The 23,160-nt window shown below is 36.3% G+C and overlaps 1 protein-coding gene across 1 annotated transcript in view; it reads right to left on the bottom strand.

Annotated features, from left to right (window-relative positions):
- Positions 1-21,828, bottom strand: part of LOC128664630 (zinc metalloproteinase-disintegrin-like batroxstatin-2) — a 109,865-nt gene extending 88,037 nt beyond the window's left edge. Inside the window, exons 1-4 of the mRNA XM_053719445.1 lie at positions 21,694-21,828; positions 13,670-13,746; positions 9,355-9,433; positions 8,415-8,593 (exon numbers count right to left, since the gene is read on the bottom strand). Coding sequence (XP_053575420.1) covers positions 8,415-8,593; positions 9,355-9,433; positions 13,670-13,746; positions 21,694-21,828 — 470 coding nt within the window. The remainder of the gene's footprint in view (positions 1-8,414; positions 8,594-9,354; positions 9,434-13,669; positions 13,747-21,693) is intronic.
- Between the last annotated feature and the right edge of the window lie 1,332 nt (positions 21,829-23,160).

Here is a 23,160-nt window from a genome sequence, read left to right as displayed (position 1 = left end):
ACAGCAGAAGAGGACAGTGAGGACGGTAAGGTAAGTATAGTTTTGGGGGTATTTTAAATCTTTATCATGCCTGATTTTTTCAACTGGTACTGCACTATTTGCAGAATTATGTAACATTGATATTAACATTGACTATCCCTTTAATATAGAACAAGCGACTCTAGAGAAAGATGGTGTATATGTGTTACTCTGCATCACACTTAATTTACAGATTTGAGAAGAAGATAGATTTTTCTCTTTTATCCATAAATAATGGATAAATAATAAATAATAACGTGTTTTTAGTTCACACTACGTTCAGCTCACTGGTAAAGCTTCTGACTGTATTATTTATTCATTCAAGTGAGGTATTATACCCATTTTTGAGGATATTGGTATAAAGGGCGAAGGACGGCTCACAGTCACAGAAGAGCAGATCCTCTTTCTCTTATGTGGATGCTGGCTCCGCTTTTGCAAATGGCCAGAAAAAGCATTATTGAATGGGGGCCCATCGGCATTTGTCCTGAAGCCCTGTGAGGTCTAATATTGCCACTAGTGGTAATGTCAGCTGTGAGTTCTGCAGTAAAAATGCATTCACAACAAAATTGTTACAGGACATTTCTGTTGCTGTGATATTTGTAGTGCTGACAACATTGTCATTGGGCAATATTTTGCAAAAGAAACCATAAGCTTTAGGGTTGGGATAAAGGTGACAGCTAGAGGGTTAACCTCTTATTGATCATTTTGGAACTATATAAATATATTCAGTGCAGTTTCTACTGGATGATGTTTCCTTAGGCATCTCTAGTCTAATTTGGATCTCTGTCCTGTCAAGCTGCCTCTGTTCCCACCAAATCCTTCACCCAGTCCTCTCAACTCATTCCCCAAGACCTTCCTGTTCTGAGCCTACCAGTCCTGGGATGCTAATGACTCTTCTGTCAGTCCTGACCAGAAAGGAAACAGCATCATTCTTAATGTTTCCTGTCATTTCATGACATGTATTTATTTTGTTTTTTTTTTAATCTGCTCTTCAGGGCTGGACTGGGGACCAATTAAAAGTTTGAACATTTTAAGGATAAGCAGCCCCCTATTCTTATTTGACAATGTCTTAAAACTGGGACGTAGTGCGTACTGGTTTGATTTACAAAACAATTCAAGTTAGCAACATCCATCTGTCACCATATTTTGTAAATTGTTTGTACTTAAATAGTAAAACGTGAAATATAACAAAAAATGGAAATTGAATAAGCTCTTTTTTAAAATACATTTGTGTCCAAAATTTGGCATTTTCATTTTAGTATTATTATAAAACAAGCAGCAAGTATAAAGGGGAAACCAAGGACTACAAACCAAATAGAAATTAGTGAGAATAAACAGAAACATTTGAAGAGAAAGCAAAAAACATGGGGGGCATAAGAATAGAGAGAAGGGAAAGCAGCAATGAAAGTAAAGTTTGGGGTCTTCTTTTTATTGTTGTTACCATTTTAGTCATTTTTGTAATATATGCATAATTTATATCAGCAATTAAAGTGCCATAAAACATGTTGAGATCTGTGCATATCCTAAAAGGGCTAATTAAGTAAGCATAGTTTGTATAAAAAATGTTTAAAAATTGCTGGCAAGTATTTTAAAATAGCTTTCAAAACTCAGCAAAATTAGTTACAAAACCATGCTGTCTGGAGCAGCATGCTCCACCCCCCTTATTAGTGTTTAGACACAGGCATTGTTTTTCAACTGAGTTCACAGCTTCTAGGCATGCTCCAGCAGATAATCCCTATTCACTTTTGCATTCTACCAAAACAACAATAGATATAGATACAGCCATAGAAGGAATTGTGTGGGGGGAATTAGAGCTTTACAATTCAGAAACTAAAAAGAAAGGGTTAATGGTGGGGAACTGCAGTATAAATTTGCAGGTAAAGTAATTAAAGTACATATTATATTTTGTCTCTATCTCAACTTGTTTTATGTCCATTTAAATACTGAATTACAAAAAATAAATGCGTTGAAAGCTTTTAAAACTGTCTTTTTATCAATGATTTGGAAAACTATTAAATTCTGATGAGTATATTTATTTTTTGATCATTTAGCGCTAGCTGAAAATGGGCCCTCTAAGCAATTACTGTCTAGTATGTAGCTAGTTAAGGCAATCTACAACATTTTCAATTAATCCTAATTGACAGAATTAGCTTTCAGCTTTGTTATGAAACGTGGAATAAGCACATTTTTTACACAAAAGCAAAGTATTTTACAGTAAATCAATTCAAACTTATACTGCAAAATGTTTTACTATGCATAATTAAGGGACAGTCATGAATCAGATAGGGCATGTCATTTTAAACAACTTTCCAATTCACTTTTATCATCAATTTTGCTTCGTTCTCTTGGTATTCTTAGTTGAAAGCTAAACCTACGTAGGCTCATATGCTAATTTCTAAGCCCTTGAAGACCGCCTTTTATCTCAGTGCATTTTGAAAAAAATCCACAGCTAGATATTGCTAGTTCATGTGTGTCATATAGATAACAATGTGCTCACTCCCGTGGAATTACCTAGAAGTCAGCACAGACTGTTTACAATGCAAGTCTGTCATAAGAACTGAAATAAAGAGGCAGTCTGAAGAGGCTTAGATACAAGGTAATCACAGAGGTGAAAAATATATTAATATAACTGTGTTGGTTAAACTGGGGAATGGGTAATAATTTAGGGATTATCTATCTTTTAAAAAAAGAAAAATTCTGGAGTAGATTTTCCCTTTAAGGCAATCTACGATTTTTTAAATGAATCCTAAATGATAGAATTTTCATTCGGTAGGGAGCAAGCACAATTTGTACGCAAAAGCAAAGTATTTTACAGTAAATGCAAGCAAAATAAATATTTATTAAATTATATTAAATGTTTTACTATGCATAATTAAACATTTTATATTATGATCTCAATGTATTCAATGTCTGTAAAATCTCCTGGCTGCCAGTTTTGTTGGTTTCTTACCTTATTCCCTTGCAAGTACTAAGGCTGACGAGCGAATCACTGTCATTAACCACATGTCCTTGATAATAGCAATGATCCTAAAATAAAAAAGAGATATCCCACTATATATATATGATTTTAAACATTGTAATTAGTGATCACTACTAAAACAGTCTTATTTTTATTAAAGGGACATGAAACACTTCTTTTTTCATGATTCAGAAACATATACAATTTTAACCCCTATGGGGCTTGTTGTTTTTATTATATTTCATTTCAGGAATCCTGCAGAAGGGTATGAAAGTGTCATAGCATGGTCTTGCCACTATTGACAAAACCCATGCTATTATTGATTCAGATAACGCATGTAATTTTAATCAGCTTTCCAATTTACTTTTATCATCAATTTTGCTTTGTTCTCTTGATATTCTTAGTTAAAAGATAAACCTAGGTAGGCTCATATGCTAATTTCTAAGACCTTGAAGGCCGCTTCTTATCTCAGTGCATTTTGATAGTTTTTCACATTTGGATCGCGTTAGTTCATGTGTGTCATACAGGTAACATTGTGCTCACTCATGTGAAGTTATTTACTGATTGGCTAAAATGCATGTCTGTCAAAAGAACTAAGATAAGGGGGCAATCTTTAGAAACTTAAGTACAAGCGAATTACAGAGGTAAAAAGTATATCAATACAATCGTATCAGTTATGCAAAAACGGGGAATGTGTAATGAAGGCATTATCTATCTTTTTAAACAATTACAATTCTGGAGTAGACTGTCACTTTAACGACCAGCGGCGTACAGGGTAGGTCGTGATTGTTTTGGGGTTAAACAGCTTTCCAATTTACTTCTATTATCAATTTTGCTTCATTTTCTGGGTTTACTTTATTGAAGAAGCAGCAAGGCACTACTGGGAGCTACCTTTACACATCCCTACGCCATTAACAACAGGCATTTATGAGCAGCCAACAATCAGCAGCTAGCTCTCAGCACCTGAGCCTACCTAGGTATTCTTTTAACAAAGGATACCAAGAGAACAAAGCAAATCTGATAATAGAATTACATTGAAAAGTTGTTTAAAATTGCATGCGCTATCTGAATAGGGTGACCCTATTGTCACTTTAAAAAGGGACACATATGAAAAATACATATGCCCGGGCTGTTTAAAGAAATGTTTTGAATAATGTTCCATTATAAGAACCCTGACATATGTATTTTTCATATGTGTCCCATTTTAAAGCGGCAATATGGTCACCCTATATCTGAATCATGAAATAAAAAATGTGATTTTCTTGTCCCTTTACAACTGATCTAGCGGTCTTTAAGATATATACCCCCATATGGCACAATATTCAATTCATTTAAAGTAATTAAATCATTTTTATAAACATAAGTAGCAACTAAAAGTCCATTATAGTAGAAAAAAATGATTAGAGCATTTTAACACTAGCGACCCTGCAATGTTATGTGTTTAACACCTGACACATAGTTAAAATGCCACTCAGGAGGTACAGAACAATGCTGTCTCCTAGTGGACACGACTAGTGGGCCCAGTGGTAATTGCAAAACCCAACTGTACAATTGCCACTGCTAAATGGGTGCTCTGAAGCTCCTGATTAGTCTTTTAACTATGTGTTTAACCCAATTTGCAGGAATTAAAAACATAGCATTGCAGGGTCTTAAGTGCTAAAATGACATGCTCTAGCAAATTAGAGCATGCTATTTTTCCACTATAATGTCCCTTTAAAAAAAATGTGTTTTTAGTGCACCAGCAGAAGTTTTCATGGTAAAACTTTTATTTTATTTTATTTTGTTTGGGGTTTTTTTACATAAAGATTTTTAGCAATTAAGAAATGAACATTTTTTTATTAGGACATGTCGTGTGCAATATATTTTTAATGAGAACACTGGAAATTCTAAATAACTTTATATAGATACAATTATGTTGATTTTTATTTTAAAGGATTGAGCACTGTGCATTTTGATTTATCATTTTAGTATTGTTATTAACGGGATAGGAAAGTCAAAATGAAACTTACATTATTCAGATAGAAGATGTAATTTTAAGACACTTTTAAATTCACTTCTATTTTCAAATGTGTTTTGTTCTTTTTGTATCCCTTATTGAGAAAGAATACGCACATATTCTGCACTAGTGGGAGCAAGTTGCTGATTGGTGCCTGCACGCATTTGTCTCTTGTGATTGGCTAACTAGATTTTTTCATCTAGCTGCCAGAAGTGCAATGTGGTTCCTTCAGCAAAGGATAACAAGAGAATTAAGCAAATTTGATAATAGAAATAAATTGAAAAGTTATTTAAAATTGTATGTTCTATCCAAAACATGAAATACAATTTTGGGGTTTCCTGTCCCTTTTAGGTGTTATGAATTTCAATAGGTAAAATTATTAATCCCACAATATGCAGTCTGCAATTTCTATATTATAAACCTACCTTATTTCATGGTACCGTTTTGGGATTTTTAATTCAAACAATAAAATATTACAATTATATTAACAATTAGTGGCAGCACCACGCTTAAAGGGCCACTAAACCCAAAAATGTTCTTTCATGATTCAGATAGAACATACAGATTTAAACAACATTACAATTTACTTCTATTATTTATTTTGCTTCATTTTATAGATATCCTTATTTTAAGAAAAAGCAATGCACATGGGTGAGCCAATCACATGAGGCTTCTATGTGCAGCAACCAATCAGCAGCTACTGAGCATATCTAGATATGCTTTTCAGCAAAGAATATCAAGAGAATAAAACAAATTAGATAATAGAAGTAAATTAGAAAGATGTTTAAAAATGCATTCTCTTTCTAAATCATGAAAGAAAAAATGTGGGTATCATGGCCCTTTAAGCCAAACCAAAAAAAATAAGTGCATGGGATAAGTTGCAGGCAAAAAATCAGCTCACTATTAAGCAAAAAATTCCAGCAAATAAATGATCAAATACAGAAAGCAATTTAATTAAAATAAATATCAATAAAGCATTACATACTGTATAACTTATCTAGAAAAGTAATGCCCCCATACCACTCACACGTCCATTCTGCAGGCATCCAAAAAAAGTGTTTTTTTGTTTTTATTTAAAACAAAAAAATAAAATTCAAGGTGCCACAAGAGGGAGCTGTTTGTCATCACAAGAGCTGCAGATAAAAATGTCCCAAAGAGGAATCTGTGTTTTTCCTTAGTTTGTCCAATAACCATGAGAAAAACAACAGTCCAAAATTCATCCTTCATATATCTGACACTTCCCATATATTATGTTGGAGCTGTCTCACCAATGATATTTAAAGGAACATTAAACACTTTTGAGATTGTAACATAAAATGATAAATTGTATATAAGACAAAAATTCTGCAATATGTGTTTATTGTTTATTTTGTCCCCTTTTCCTGTAATTCCATTCTGAACTTGTGAGCTTTCAGTTCCTGTTGGAAATAGAATTGCATAAAACTGTTATATTCCACACAACCATTGGCTGCACACTCTGGTGATCTATTTATAACTGTCCCTAATTGGTCACACCAGGGAGGGTAGCCTAAATTACAACATGGCAGCTCCCATTGTTTTATAGACAGTAAAATTTTACATGTATTTTGTTAAAATTTAAACAGCTAATGAAACGTTAAAAAATACATCTATATGTTATTCTCAGGCTAATCTTTTCTTTGAATACATCATTCTATCTCGTATTTGTTTAGTGCTTAATGTCCCTTTAAAGGGACACTGTACCCAAAAATTTTCTTTTGTAATTCAGAAAGAGCATGCAATTTTAAGCAACTTTCTAATCTACTCCTATTATCAATTTTTCTTCGTTCTCTTGCTATCATTATTTGAAAAAGAAGGCATCTAAGCTTTTTTTTGGTTTCAGTACTCTGGACAGCACTTTTTTTTTTGGTGGATGAATTTATCCACCAATCAGCAAGGACAACCCAGGTTGTTCACCAAAAATGGGCCGGCATCTAAACTTACATTCTTGCATTTCAAATAAAGATACCAAGAGAAAGAAGAAAATTTGATAATAGGAGTAAATTAGAAAGTTGCTTAAAATGTCATGCTCAATCTGAATCATGAAAGGAAATTTTTGGGTACAGTGTCCCTTTAACAAACATAGGACTAGATTACAAGTGGAACGTAAACACCGCTAGAAGTTAGCCTTTTGCACACATCAAATAGTGTGCGTATTACAAGTTGAAAGTAAAATTAACACATGCCCATATCTTTTCATCCTGTATTGCATGCACACATCCATACCCTAAGATTGTCCTGCTAGGTCTTTGAAACCAGCATGTATTCTAATAAGGGTCTGGCTGGCAATCTTGGCTCTCACTGCACAATCTTTATGTAGCACAGCAATGTATCAGCCTGTTTACACTGTCACATTTCATCTGTCATCGCCTAAATCAGCCATACTCTGATCGCACGCCCAGAGAAAACAGAAACAGCCGCAGCATCAGCAGTGATAGCGAAGAACAGCTGCAAACAGAGCTCTTAAGTGGTATGTATTGGCGGATCAACCCCTAGATCATTGTCTCCCAAACGTGGTCCTCACGTATGCCCAACCCAGACTGGTTTTCATTATAGCTGAACTAATGCAGAGGTGGAATAATCAGCTGATGGGTGAGAGCAGGTTAGTAACCATGGTTACTGATCAGCTGTTTACTTCACCTGTGCACTAGTTCAGCTACAATGAAAACCAGGCCTGTTGGGGGCAAGTGAGGACCACGGTTGGGAAACACTGCCCTAGATAAATAACTTTACTCATACAAATGTATTTAATCACAAAGTAAAGTTCATTTATCTAGGGGATGATCCGTCAATACATACCACTTAAAAGATCTGTTTGCAGCTGCTCTTTGCTATCAATGCTGATGCTGCGGCTGTGGGAAAAATGTGCATGGGTGGCACAGGTACAATCCCACTGCGCATGCCTGGGTAAGTGCACATGACAAGGAGGGGCTGTAATACAGAGAATCCAAGTTGCCCACCGTGATTGGACTATGTTAAATAATCCAACGGTGGGTTGGGAAAGGGGCAGTATTTCAATGCAATATTGTGGCAAACTGAAGAAAAGCAATAAAAGAAGGTATTTCAGCAAAGTTGCAAACTATATTGAACTCTGCATTGGTAGAATAAACAAAAAAAAAACTTTTATATCCCTTTAACGATTGTTGTTTTTCTCATGTTGATTGGATTAACTAAAGAAAGACACTGATTGTTCTTTGGGACATTTTTGTCTGCAGCTCTTGGGGTACCTCGGTGTGTTTGTTTTGTTTGTTTTTTGCTATTTTTTTGGATGCCTGAGGTATGAATTTGTAAATGAGTTTGGGGTTATTTTTTTTATTTATCAAGTTATAAGTATTATTTTTACGGATACCGTTTCTTAAATCATTGAAGACTCTCTTATTTTTTCCTTTTAGCGCTCCCCTTTTGATTGGTTGTATTGCATACCTCCCAACATTTGTGGCTTTGTAGTATTCACTCAAGCTGTTGAAAGGGGGCTGTTGCTGTTTTGTCGATGGGGCCATGTTGGTAGTTGCGTGGTCATGGGTGGATAGTGGGCAGGATAATGTATTTGTCTGGACGATAAGTGGTGGTGTTTTGGTTTTCCATTGACATATCTGGATGGTCTATGGAAGGAGCTAAGGGAAATGTTGTAAATTGGGATATATGGAGGGAACAGAACTCAGAATTAAGGACTATCCCCACGCTCAAACAGGAACAGCTGGGAGGTCTGGTATTGCACTATTGTGGGTCTTCTGCTTTTTAGGTGAAGTTGGAAAGTAGGAAGTCTCTTGAACTAAGCCCTGTGAAGTCTGCACCACCAGATGGAACAGAAGACAAAAATCTAAACAAATCTCAGTATTGTGGTAGATTCAATATGGAGACTGCCTCTTATTTAAAATGTGCAGGGTTCAGTGCCAGTCTAATACCTTTATATTTATTTATAAATGTATTTTTATTTAATAAAAGATGTTTGATTTCCAATAGCAATGTCATATGACGCTGTATGAAGCAAGTAGGCATAAAATATGAAACCATATAATATTGGACATTTTAAAACAACATACAATTGTGATTTCAGCTAATTTGAGTGGAGGCTAAATTGGCAATGGTATGACAAAGCAGTTTTACTAAGCACTAGCAAAGCTTCCAAGTATATGGCGCAGGGGTGTGATGTCATGTAGTGCAGGAGTAGGGTTTGGAGAGTAGCAGCTGGAGCGTTTGGGGTATCCTTTTATGTTTAGCTGAATGTTTTTGGCCAGCCATGTCTAGAGGAATGGGTGCCATTCTTGATTTTGTATTTATATTTCTGGTTATCTATAATTTGGGTTCATCACACACAAATACACTAAAGACACAACTCTCCCTCATGTAAAATATGCTGTACCTTGTTTTTGGGGAATGTCGTCACTGCTGTACCATTCGGAAGATAATGGGTTTCTGAGTAGCTTTCAGATACCAGGTCCCTGCACAAAACACAAAAAAAGTTTCTAAAAATGTTCAACATGTTAAAGAAGTATTAATGTAATTTCTGCTGCATCCAAAATAACCTTTTATAAATGTAATACAGTTTGTTTTGCCTATAATATCTGTTTGAGGTGTTTCCCTTTTCAGCAACAGAACTGTTGATCAGTATGTTCCTCTGGATGAATTGTGCACAAATATACATTTCCTGATAGTTTCAAAATCAATTTTAACAAGTTTAGCTTAATCTTTTTAATTCACTGCAAAAACATTCTAACGTGTTTTTAAAGGGACAGTTGAACCAGGGGTCAAGTCCTACACAAAAAAGTGTGGGAACTCACCAAGGCTTCCACCCCCCTTACAATAAATATTGGTTTATACACACACACTTACATACATACACACACACTGTATTTACAGTATATTTATATAATCTATATATTTTGATTAATGAAAGCAAGTTGAAACCAGTGAAAGGTTGAATGGTTGCCTTTGGGCTCAAGACTTCTCCTCTGTTACAAAGTCTCATCCACTTTTGGTGCAATAGTCCCGTTTCTGCTAAATAACCCCAGAGCAAGCCACACAGCAGGACAGCTGACAGGCTTGCATTTAGTGTATTGCAGGAATTGTTACTGCCCATTACTAGAGGATCTCACTATCCGTCTAACCAGACTTTGCTCTAACTTCTCCATCCAAAAGCGTCAGTGTTTACTGAAGCATTTCTGTTCTCTTTTCAGGGGGAACTTAGTTCCGTTCCCATGCGTTCCCACTGGACTTGACCCCTAAGTAAAACACCTTACAAGACATTTCTGTTGTGTTGCTATAGAATAACATATCAGCTAAATCTGAAAACAAATTGAACTTTCTTTTAACTCTAATTGTTCAAAAGCCAAATCCCACCCACCTTTTGCTTTATTTGGAGGAGCTAATCTTGGCATTAGTCTGCAGGCAACAAAGCTAACCACGGTCATAATGTTAGCATAAAGTACACTGTTTTGCAGATGTTATCTGTTAAAGCCAATAATTGAAAGATGTAGCAGGGTTAGCCTTAAGAGAACTTAGGGAACATTTAGAGCTCTCAGAATTAGAAAATCCTCAATTTTCATAGCCGATTTACATAAAAAGGGGTAAAAACAGGGGTCAAATCGAGCAGGAACGCATGGGAACGGAGTTCATGCACTATTTTTGCAGGAGGAACTAAGTTCCCTCTAGACAGAGAACACTTCAGTAAACACTTTGGTTGCTGGTGGGAGGAGCTGGAGCACAGTCTGTTTAGAGGGATAGTGAGATATTCTGGTAATGGGCAGTAACACTTCCTACAATACACTAAATACAAGCCTGTCCACGGCCCTACTGTGTGATCACCCTGCATTGTGTGTAACACATGGTGCTTACATTTCTGTGTGACTTGCTCAGGTGTTATTTAGATCCCCTCAGCAGAAATAGGAGACTCTGTGACAGAGGAGGATTCTCAGGCAACTATTCAACCCTTCAAAGGATTTCATTTGCTTTCATTAAACAAAGTGTATAGATTATATACATACAAATACAGTGTGTGTGTGTGTATAAAACAATATTTATTGTGAGGGGGAGGGTGGAAGTCTTGGTGAGTTCCCACACTTTGTTGTAGGACTTGACCCCTGGGTAAAAATAAATAATTGGAGTATATTGCAAGCTTGTCTTATTACACATAAGTAATGATTTTATATCCCATTAATTGCTGCCATCTGTATGATAGAACATGCAATATAGTGCTGTCCTTTTAAATTAAGATATGAGGAGAGGTTAGCCAAACTGGGTTTGATTTCTCTAGAAAAGAAGGTGCTTGAGAGGTGACATGATTACTTTATATAAATATATTCAAGGCCCATATAAAGAGATGGTAGAAGCTCTGTTTATTCCAAAGAAAATTGTAACAAGAGATCACAATTTAAGGCTGGAGGAAAGGAGATTTAATCTCCTGCAACGTAAACCTTTTTTCACTGTAAGGACAATCAAATTGTGGAACTTATTACCTGAGGAGGCAGTAAATGCCAATACCTTAGAAATATTTAGAAATGGTTTGGATACATTTCCGGATAGAAACAGAATGCAGGGATATGATTGCTTGTGTTAAATGGGTCACCTTTTTAATGAGATTAAATTAAGATCAACTGGGGCTTTTAGTAAAGAAATTAAGATTTGTATGGGTTAAACTTGATGGAATTTTGTCTTTTTTCAATCTCATCTATTATGTTACTATGTTAAAATGAAAACCTGTACTGTTTGTGGGTTCTAAATACTGAAATTGAAGAATCCCAATATATCCCCTGTGGCACATTCGTCCCTTGTGTTTTTTTTAAATTTCATATTATTCCAGAAATACATTATTTCTTAGTGATCTGCATTATAAACAAATAAAAGTTGTGGTTTTTTTTGCACATTTGTATTGTTTATATATGATTTGCAGATATTTATCAAAACTATATCCTATGTGTGTTTGCTAGAGTAAAATTCTATGAAGACTGAAAGGTGATTTCTCCTAACAAATAGGCAAAAAGTCTCTCGTTATCTCTGTAGGTCACTACTTACAAAAGAGTCTAATATAATACTATGGAATTAACAAATGGCATTGTGGGCTATATAAAATTCCTTTAATATACATAATACTGTATATTAAAGGGATACTAAATCCAATTTTTTTCTTTAATGATTCAGATAAAGCAGGCGATTTTAAGCAACTTTCTAGTTTACTCCTATTATTACATTTTTTTCATTATCTTGCTATCTTTATTTAAAAAGCAGTAGTATAAAGCATAGGAGCAGGCCCTTTTTTGGTGCAGAACCTGGGTTATGCTTGCTTATTGGTGGCTAAGGGGCCTCTTTATGATGCTGTGAGCGGACATGATCCGATATAGTGGATCATGTCCGCTGCACATCGATAAATACCGACAGCCTACGCTCTCGGCATTTATCATTGCACCAGCAGTTCTTGTAAACTGCTGGTGCAATACTGTCCCCGGCCGCTAGCAGGGATGTCAATAAATAAATGTCAGTAAATATCAGCCACCAATAAGCAAGCGCTATCCATGGGCTAAAATAGGCCGGCTCTAAAGCTTTACATTCCTGCTTTTTAAATAAAGATAGCAAGAGAATGAAGAAAATTTGATAATAGGAATAAATTAGAAAGTTGCTTAAAATCGCCCTCTATCTGAATCATGAAAGAAAAAATGTGGGTTTAGTACAAAAATCTTAATTACATTTTTTTAAATATTGTTTAAAAATGAAGAATTCTTGAAACACTTTACATAGTTATTTATCTCTCTCTGCACTTGAATTGTACTATTATGAGAGGAAAAATTAGGGAAACAAAACTACACCATGAGTAAAATGATACAATATAGGTCATTGCATAGTACATCTGCATACCCAGATTACTTTCTCCACAGAAAACCTCAGCTAACAGTGTTTCCACTTCAGCGGGGGATTCTGGGTAATGATATGCAAATGGGCTTCAAAATCCTTCTTTTTGCACTTCAAATGCGTTTTAAACAAATTCCCTGGGGCCAGAACAACGCTGCTATTTCTGTACAGTCCATGGGGCCTATCTATCAAGCTCTGAAAGGAGCTTGACGGCCCGTGTTTCTGGCGATTCTTTAGACTCGCCAGAAACAGCAATTATGAAGCAGAGGTCACAAAGACCGCCGCTCCATAACCTGTCCGTCTGCTCTGCGAAATCAACCCGATCGAGTACGATCGGGTTGATTGACACCTGACCTCCCTGCTGGCGGCCCATTGGCCGCGAGTCTGCAGGGGGCGGCGTTGCACCAGCAGCTCTTGTGAGCTGCTTTTGCAATGCTGAATACGGAGAGCGAATTGCTCTCTGCATTCAGCGAGGTCTTGCGGACCTGATCCGCACTGTCGGATCAGGTCCGCAAGACCTTTGTTAAATAGAGGCCCATGCATTCTATCATTTAAAGCTGTCTGTAGCAGCACTGTACTTGCATGAGGGGGTCCATTTTTTATTTATTAGCAACAGGTGAGGCCTTGTAAAGCAGCTTTGCATATCCTCTCCCAAAATGCCCTGCTCCAGTGTAAAAACGGTTGGTTTTCTTTAGAAAGAGCAATTAAATTTGTAATAATGTGCAGATGTGCAATACAATGATCTATTTTATTTCACTGTTTTTTAATAAAAAGAATGACAATATACAATCCCAATATGAGGATAAAATAAAATTATAAATAGAGAGGTCACTCACTTTGTTTTCTCGACGTGTATAACCAAACGATTTCCATCAATGGTTAATTCATACTGCAACACGTCTGCATATTTACTCTGAGGAGCAGAACAAACAAAATGTAAGAATGTGGCTACACAGAAAATACACAATTATTGTCACTCAATGTGATGATTGGCCACTAATCATTTTCATTATCTTAATTTCAAGCACCTTAAAGGGACATGAAACCTAAAATGTTCTTTCATGATTCAGATAGAGAATACAATTTTAAACAACTTTCTAATTTACTTCTAGTATCTAATCTGTTTTATTATCTTGGTATCATTTGTTCAAGGAGCAGCAATGCATTACTGGTTCTTAACTGAACACATGGGTGAGCCAATCACAATTGGTAAATATATGCAGCCACCAATTAACAGCTAGAAACTAGCAGCTAGATTACGAGTTTTGCGTTGTGAGTGAAAAAAACCTCATAACGCTGCTTTTTCACTACTGCTGCTATTACAAGTCTTGCAGGTATAGCTGTACCGCACATTTTTTTGGCCGTAACGCAACGTAACTACCGCACCTTTCAAAAAGTCTTTTTTCAATGGGACTTCCATAGCGCCGGTATTACGAGTTTTGCCTGGAAGGCCAAAAAGTGAGCGGTTCAGCCTATAACTACAAGATTCGTACCACCATCTAAAGTCAGTAGTTATGAGTTTTACGTTACAAATCTGTAGCATAAAACTCATAACTGTGTTACAATGTACACTAACACCCATAAACTACCTATTAACCCCTAAACCGAGGCCCTCTCGCATCGCAAACACCTTTTTTATAATTAACACCTAATCTGCCTCTCTGGACATTGCCGCCACTATAATAAACATATTAACCCCTAAACCGCCGCGAAAATATTCGCCTTTAATCATTGAACTGCAATTCAACTGCAGTTCAATGATTAAAGGCAAATATTTTTATCACCCCATGAATGGTAAGAAATACAAGATAAATAAATATTTAACTTGTAGGTCATGTTATTTTATCTACCTTATTAAGTGTCCATGTGGATTAATTTACTTGGGTGAGACCTGTAGAGAGGTAAGGGAGAGGATAACAGAACACAAGTCCAACATCAGATGTAAAAACAAAGAGGCTCCTGTTTCCTCTCACTTCCTCTCTATGGGTCATAATATTAGTCAACTCAGATTTCAAATAATAGAACAAATTGATAGACCAAGAAGGGGAGGTGATAGAGAACATATATTGAAAACAAGAGAAATGTTTTGGATATATAAATTGGAAAGCTTAATACCTAAAGGAATGAATAAAGACTTTGATTGGAGTCTATTCCTTTTGTATTCTGTAAACATTCTATTGTATTCTCAGGAGTTTATATGTTTACGCAAAAAAACTTTTTAATGGGCTGAGTAGGGGGATATATATACATATATTATGGCAATCATTTCATATTATCTTGTATTGTATGACATCATACCTTTCTTTTTGAATATTTCTTAAACATTTTTTTTTTAATTACCCTCTTTAATGGGCTGAGTGGTGAAACACAGATGCATGAAAGAATTTCCCTTTTTTAGGAGTAGTGAAATACTGTTATCTATACCATGGGCAATGACCTGTATTATGCTGAATGAAATTTAATTTTTTCCAATCAAGCAAGAGAATTTTATAATGAATTGGTTTATATAACTAAAATTTGTGAAATATTTATCTTTGATCTGCTTATTATGTGCAATATCTCTTCTATTTTAATTTGTACATATGGTTTTATCTTTAAAAAATGTTTTACTTATTGTTTTGAACTTTTCTCATGTGATTAGCCAGAATGTCAATTGCAACTAAAAGAGAAATGTATATTCTGGTTGTCCACAAGATGGCACTGTTGCAAAAGAATGGGAAGTCACGTGAGAACAGGTGAATGAGTGAACAGGTGTAGGGTATTTAAATGATGAACCTGTGTATTCTAAGTATACATGACTAAGGGCCTATAGCAGGCCTGAAACGTTGTATTTTTTGCTTAGACCCAAGAATATGAGACAATAAAGGTCTTTTAAATTACTGGTGGCTGGAACAATCTTTTGTCTATTTGGAGTACCTGCAGGACAAGGCAGACCATGGGTTCCGTGCCCCATAAACCCCATATACTGAGGTGCTGTCTTCCAAACCATTATTTTGATAAATATCCCCCCTGATATCAATAATTAGTAGGGATGTCCACATACATTTGGCCATATAGTGTATGTGGGGAGAGAAGGCTGACAAAAACAACTAACAAATTGCCATTTTTAAAGAAGTTGTTATATTGAAGAAGTTACCTGTTTATCGCTTGTGTGTTTGAAATGAAGTTTTAGTGGAAAGACAAACTCATAGTTTTCCCCTTTGGAATCCCAGTTGACATGCAGTGCTGTAATAAAGAGAATTTTGATTATCAGTCAAATAGATGCATTTATTGCTTGAGAAAATTAGTGCCAACAAAAGAGGAAATAAGGTTACAAGAGCAAAACATTTTAACAGAAAAACAGATGGCAGCGAGAATTAAAAGAAGAGAAAAGAGAAATCCGAATTTAAAACAAGAAATATAGTGAGAGAAAAATAATTTGTTAAAGGGACAGTCTGCTTCAGAATTTTTATTGTTTAAAAAGATAGATAATCCCTATATTACCCATTCCACAATTTTGTATAACCAACACTGTTATATTAATATACTTTTTACCTGTGAGATTACCTTGTAGCTGCCCCTTTATCTAAGCTCTTTTGACAGACTTGCATTTTAGTCAAATAGTGCTAACTCATAAATAACTCCACAGGAGTGAGCACACTGTTAATTAAATGGCACACATGAACTAGCACTGTCTAACTGTAAGAAAAAACTATCAAAATGCACTGAGATAAGAGGTGGCCTTCAAGAGCATAAAAATTAACATATAAGTATACCTAGGTTTAGATTTCAACAAAGAATACCAAAAGAACAAAGCAAAGTTGATGATAAATTTATTATTGCTAAAAACGTGCACACTCCTGGGAGCCTATGAGCTTGCTTAGGTTTTCTATATAACACAGAATGCCAAGATAATGAAACAAATTTGGCAATAGAAGTAAATTGTAGAAGTAAATTGTAAATCTATCTATCTCTAAATCAATATATATCTTTATCTATCTATCTATACACACACACACATCCAGTAGGCAGTTGTAGTGGGGAATTGCACACTAGAAGTTCTCCCACTTTGGGACCTCTGTGTACAGGCCCTTGGCCTGAATGATGTAAACTGGGCAAATGTAGTGTTCTCTTGCACTGTCGGAAGGTCCGGTCACATTGTGGGTCAACTGGTGGTAGCAATTATCGACATGGTGCTTTCTGAACAGTCTCAGTGCCCAATGACTCCACACTTAAGCTGATTCAATCGACTCTACACCCAAAGTCACAAGCTTACTGATGTTTACTGCTCAGCCGGTGGAGCTACAACAAATTTCAGGCACCTAAACGTCTGCTTTGAAAACACAGCCTTATATTATTTTTGTGAAGAAGCTCAATATGAAGGGCTTTACTATGTATGACTAAGAGCCTTGGAGAAGATTAATTTGATTTTGCTGCATTTATACTTAGACATCATGTATTGAAGATGTTAATGAATATTTTGTCAATAACTATATACATAAAATGAGCTCTAATAAAAGATGAAGTTTTACTACTTGCATGATTGAGTACTTGGAATAGATTATTTAAATTAACAAATATGGCCAGCTGTATTGCTATGAGAAATAATAATTCCAGTGAAGATGTCTGCATAGTATGTGCTTTTAACCCTGTACCCAATGACACTACTCTAAGGGGCATATGTATCAAGCTCTGTATGGAGCTTGATGCCCCGTGTTTCTGGCGAGCCTGTAGGCTCACCAGAAACAGCAGTTATGAAGCAGCGGTCACAAAGACCGCTGTTCCATAACCTGTCCGCCTGCTCTGAGCAGGCGGACACACATCGCCGCAAATCAACCCAATCTAGTACGATCGGGTTGATTGACACCCCCCTGCTGGTGGCCGATTGGCCGCGAGTCAGCAGGGGGCGGCGTTGCACCAGCAGCTCTTGTGAGCTGCTGGTGCAATGCTGAATACGGCGAACGTATTGCTCGCCGTATTCAGCGAAATCTGGTGGACCTGATCCGCACTGTCGGATCAGGTCCGCCAGACTTTGATAACTAGAGGCCTAAGTCTGCGTTATGTAATACAGACTTCTGGACACATAATATATCATTAATGACAGTTTTGGGCATTTATACCCTAAAGTTTCTGCCTAGAATGTATCATTGATAACTAAATGACTAATAATGGTTAATTTTACTTTTCTTTTTATGACCTTGAGTCTGGGTGAAGAAATTATTCCAGAGAGTGGACTTAGTCCTTTTACTCTAGCTGTATATATGTGTTTAAAGTGGACAAACCAGTCTGTATGAACTATGAAGTTATACTGAGAAAAGTTTTATTTTGCCAGTGGAGATGTTTACATCATATATATCCTCTCTGGATACCTTAACCAGGGACTGTGGATCCCCAAACAATTAGCTGATCTAATGTTACCTTAGTTTGAACAAATTTGCAAAGAGTTATTGGCTCTTTTTATGGAAGTCAAACAAATTAGTTCTAGCATTATAAAGGCCAATAAATAGAATAAATTCTTTATTGGTTAAACTAAAGGAGAGGATTAACACTCTTGAAGATACAATGGGTAGGAACAACATTAGGAACATTGGTTTGACAGAATATTAAAATTTTGGATATCTGGCTAAAGTTATTGAACCTTCCGATCAATTGATCATGGTAGAATGTGCACACAAAATGGGGATGGCAAAGTTAAATCCAAAGGGATTCCAAGACAAATTAAATATACAAAAGTAATCATAAAAAAACAAAAAGATCCATTGATATTTGGGGGATAAAATTGTCTTATTTCAAGATATCTCAGCAGAAACCACAAGTAATAAGCAAAGGATTTAGAGCATATGTAATATACCCAGCTACACTTAATGTTGAACTAGAGGAAGGCTGTAAGATTTTTATTGAAGGAAACAGTACATTTTTCCAATAAAGTGTGCAGGCTTGGATGAAAAAATTCTTATTATATTTACTACTCTATAAACCTGGTTGTTTATAATGGTTGAACCTCATTATTAGTGGATCAGAAATGTTTCAAGTGATATGGTTTATTGTTTTAATAATTTTAAACTGAGACTATTTTTATATAATATTTTAATATTTTTTTCTATATATTTATTTTAAGATGAGACATTTTGGGGTTGCCTTTTTTTTCTTTCTTTGCTCCTTTCTCGCCTCAAGTTGGCTTTTTGCCCCTTTTTTTCATTTATATCTTTTATTGAGGTTTTGCGCAGAGAAGATAAAAAGAAACATACAATAAATGCCATAACATATGTGATGACATTTTCATGATACATATTAAAATGATATCAGCAAATGATTACTAAATATGCGTGTCTGAAACCTCCATTTTTAGTTTTGGGTAGCTTTCGTGAAAGACTAATGAGCTGGTCACTTATGTCTTCTCCATGACCAAATTGGGTCTAATGGCACTTAGTGGGGGAATTTTTTCAGTGGGTAAGCACTGCTATAGATATTGATGGGGGGCGGGGCTGACTTTATAGGCTTTATGGTAACAGTACAAGTAATTAGAGGTTAAAAGGTACACTGTCACTCTTGGATCTCAGGGTATAAAGAGAGCAAATTAGTAACTGATACAATATAAGTATTAAACAAGGAGGAATAATACAACTAGCAATAGAGAGATCTATATGCACATAGCAATATGAAAGCTAAACAAGAAACTAGTAAAATCAAAGGTCCGAACACAATTTTCCTAGGTATAATTATATAGTGAACTGGTTGCATAGTATTTATACAATATTAGTTGGAGCTAGCTACCTATTACTTAAGAACATAGTAAAGTATGTATAGTTAAACTCACTTAATTTTGCAGCCTAATCACATACTCACATCAGGCAAATATGAGCTATGTGATATTAGATATCATGAATTCTATGAACTGGAAACTTAAAGTACTCCAACAAAAGATTTGTCATGAATATAAAAAAAGCTTGTCAAGTATTCCTTACAGGCGTGATTGCCAACTAAATCCAATGGTAATGAAATCCCATGAGTATAGATGAGTAGCTAATGGGATTACATTGTGAACCAGAAACTGTGGCTTATAATAGTGTTACGTGTATCAAGAGGGTGCAATGCTACAATCTAAGAGCTTGTAAAGATATAGATATATAAAAATCGTAATATTAAAGGGACACTAAACGATGAAAAAATTTAACTTAAACGTTTCAATACATATATTTTAATCATATTTGTAATTAGCTTTGTGTTTCATATTTTTACCATACTCTAGTTATGCAGCTCCAAAATTTAATTGATTTCCAAACCCACCGATCTAATCTTATTTTTTTTTCACGAATCGTCTACGATAACCTGAGTTATCAAGATGTCCGACTTTGTGAGTAATGAGCATGCGCGATCATCTAGAAACGTCATTACATATGTCACCTTCCATTTACACTGCAGACCGTCTGAATCTATATTTCCAAACAGATGTTACACAGGAATAGACATGATAATATTGTTACGCTGCGCTGCGAGAATAACCCGTACTTTAACGAGCATTTAAATACATAGATATTTCATTAGGAGAATAATGATGAATGAAACCTGCGTGTTGCCAGTAACTTGTTTTGGGTAAGTCTGGCATCTAAGCGCTAATATGCGCATGCGCCGGGTGACGAATACAAGCATTAATGAGATGCAAGAAATCGAGCTGTGATTGGCTAATAGTTTTTGCATTGACAGCAGCAAAAACAGGGTTTGGCTTTGATGACGTTTTTTTAGAAATGTAATATATTATTCTATTCATCTTCTAACGCTCGTTTTCCGTTCGAAGTGGGTAAGTTTGGCTAATGAGGGTTTATAGATACGATTTTGATTAAATTTAGACAACAAAAAAGTCAAAGTTTTGGAATCCTTTAAGTGCGATACTTGCGCAGGGTTAATTTCATGAAATAGAGGTCAGAGGTCATGGCTATGCGGTCAGATAGAGAGGGTTCACCCTTATAAAGCTATAAAGTTGCGGAGACAGATTTCAGGTACAGTAGGATATAGAGATATTGTACTGGGGGAGTGGGTATGGGCTTGGCTGCTTTGAATAAGGGTTTTAGTGAGCTCATGTGGTAAAAGGAACATGTTCATAAATAATTCTAAGAGAAGTGGAAAGCGGCTAATACATTAAATATGGAATATGATCTTTTAGAATGTTATAGCAGTTAGAAGTTAAAGTAGACTATTAATTAGAGAAAGGCACTCGCAGCCAAGACTGCGCCGCGCCGCACCGGCCGCATGCAGCCCGGCCTCAGCCACCAATGTGGTGAGGGAGAGTCCTTCTAGTGTATAATGCACCATCTTGATTATGTGATGGAGGATCTAACTAGTACTAATTTAACAATATATTCCCCACAATATAACAGGAACTTACCACGAGTAAACCCTCATGCAACTAAACAATATTTAAGATAATAGAATACACCTGAAAAACTTAAAAACATAACATTGCAAGTATGAACTTCTAGTCCATGAGAGTCACGTCTCCATCACACTATATCACAATAATAATTGCTGCTATATTAGCCGATACCCCTCTTAATGTTGCTTAAAGGAAAGTTCAGTGAGTCCTGGGTAATCTGTATAAGCCACAGTAGCGTCTGGTGACTTATGAGAGTAGGTGGCTGAAAGCTGTTAGATCGGGTCTGCAAATTACCCTCCCTTTTAAAAGGTGTCATTTTGTGGAGAAGTTTCATAGGGGGTCCGCAGCACTGTCCCGCAGGGAAAAGACCTGTCTTCGGAGCCACAGCAGTGCAATCGACCCGCTGGAGCCTGGGAGGTTTTTCCGTAGGAATCGGTGCATCACTGTCATTCCTCGTAGGATGGGATGAGGGAAGCATAAGTTGAATGTTGGTCTGTGCTATCTCCTTACATTCGTCCACAGGAGCACTGCCAGACTTCCTGTTGCTTGAGTCGTGTAGCGTCCAGATGAGGTCATCGAATCGGTCTCCATTCGTTTCTCAAGTCCCACCAGCATGACCATAGCGGCAGTCAGCTGTGCATCCATGGTGGGGGGATAGGGAATATTAGTATGATATCGATAATGGTGATGTATTGAAAAGCAATGTATTCAGAATGTGACCATCCGCCCTCGTTTATCAGGTGGACAGGCTCCCAGAGCTTATGTTACGCCTCCGCCGGTTATCTTAGTAGTCCGGTACCAAGCCCCGCAGTCGGTAGTAAATCACTTCCAATCGACAGATTAGCTGTTTTATGGCAGGAGCTCCATGTTTTAGCGTCTGATCGTGCAGTCTGTCCAGAAACGCCCCCCCTTTGCCCCCTTTTTTAATAAAACAGCAGTATGATTCTTAGACTGACCTCATGAAACGTGAGTGATATCACATCCTTGATAAAGAGAAAAACTATCGTAAAACATCTAAAAAAAGTAAATACTGATATTACATTTATTTGGGGAAATGAAATAAATATAAATATAAATTAAAAACTAGTTGAATTGGGGCAGTTCTAAACGATAAAAATCGGGGCGCCACATCCCGTGATAACCAGAAGACCTTCCAAACCCACTAGTAGATATTCTACTAACATTTTCACAAACCCCAAATAAAACACCATTTATTTGTGTTGTCCAGTAAACTCCCTCCGACCTAGCAACAAAAGTAAGTTTTAAAACCAAAAGTGATTTATTTAAAAAGTTTAATTATGCACCTTGCATAAAAATACTTAGGTACAAATAGCCATGTGAAATTTTTTTTGTTACGAATGCAGATTAGTTAATGAAACACAGATATTCGTTTCTTTTTCATGAAACAAATATCCAAATAAATAAACCAAGAAAATGAATAACATACATGCAAGCTTGAGAAAGGGGCAGATCCCCCGAAATTTTGCTCTTCCTAAATAAAGGTATAATTTTTTACCTGAGTGCCACCTTTTGGTTCTTTTACATACATGCAAAATTAATCAGTATTCATTTTGTTCCTTTAACCCTTTGAGTGCTAATGACGTCTCTGACCCTTCACATAGTTTCCCACTCTGGTGCTAATGACGGCTCAGAGCCGTCACTAGCACTCTCCCACCTTGAAGGAGATCTGGGGGCTCCCACCCGCTCCTACCCCGGCGATCGTGCCTGTAGAGTGATAGGCATCACCGGGCTTCCCGTTTTGCATGGTAACATCACGCGCAATGGCGTGATGACGTCACCGCGCAATGGCGTGATGACGTCACCGCGCAACTTTATTAACAATTTGTCAATACAAAGTATAGGGAAAGGGGGCATGCTGCTTAGAAGCCTGTATCTCAGCTACAGACCCCCAAGACCCACCATTGGAAAGGTAATCGCCTAAACTTTCCAATGGTGTAACCTTTCCAATGGGGATCT

The sequence above is a fragment of the Bombina bombina genome, chromosome 6 (assembly GCF_027579735.1).
Source record: "Bombina bombina isolate aBomBom1 chromosome 6, aBomBom1.pri, whole genome shotgun sequence".
NCBI lineage: Eukaryota > Metazoa > Chordata > Amphibia > Anura > Bombinatoridae > Bombina > Bombina bombina.
The sequence above is the reverse complement of the archived record's forward strand: the minus strand, read 5'-3'. Positions and strand labels throughout refer to the sequence as shown.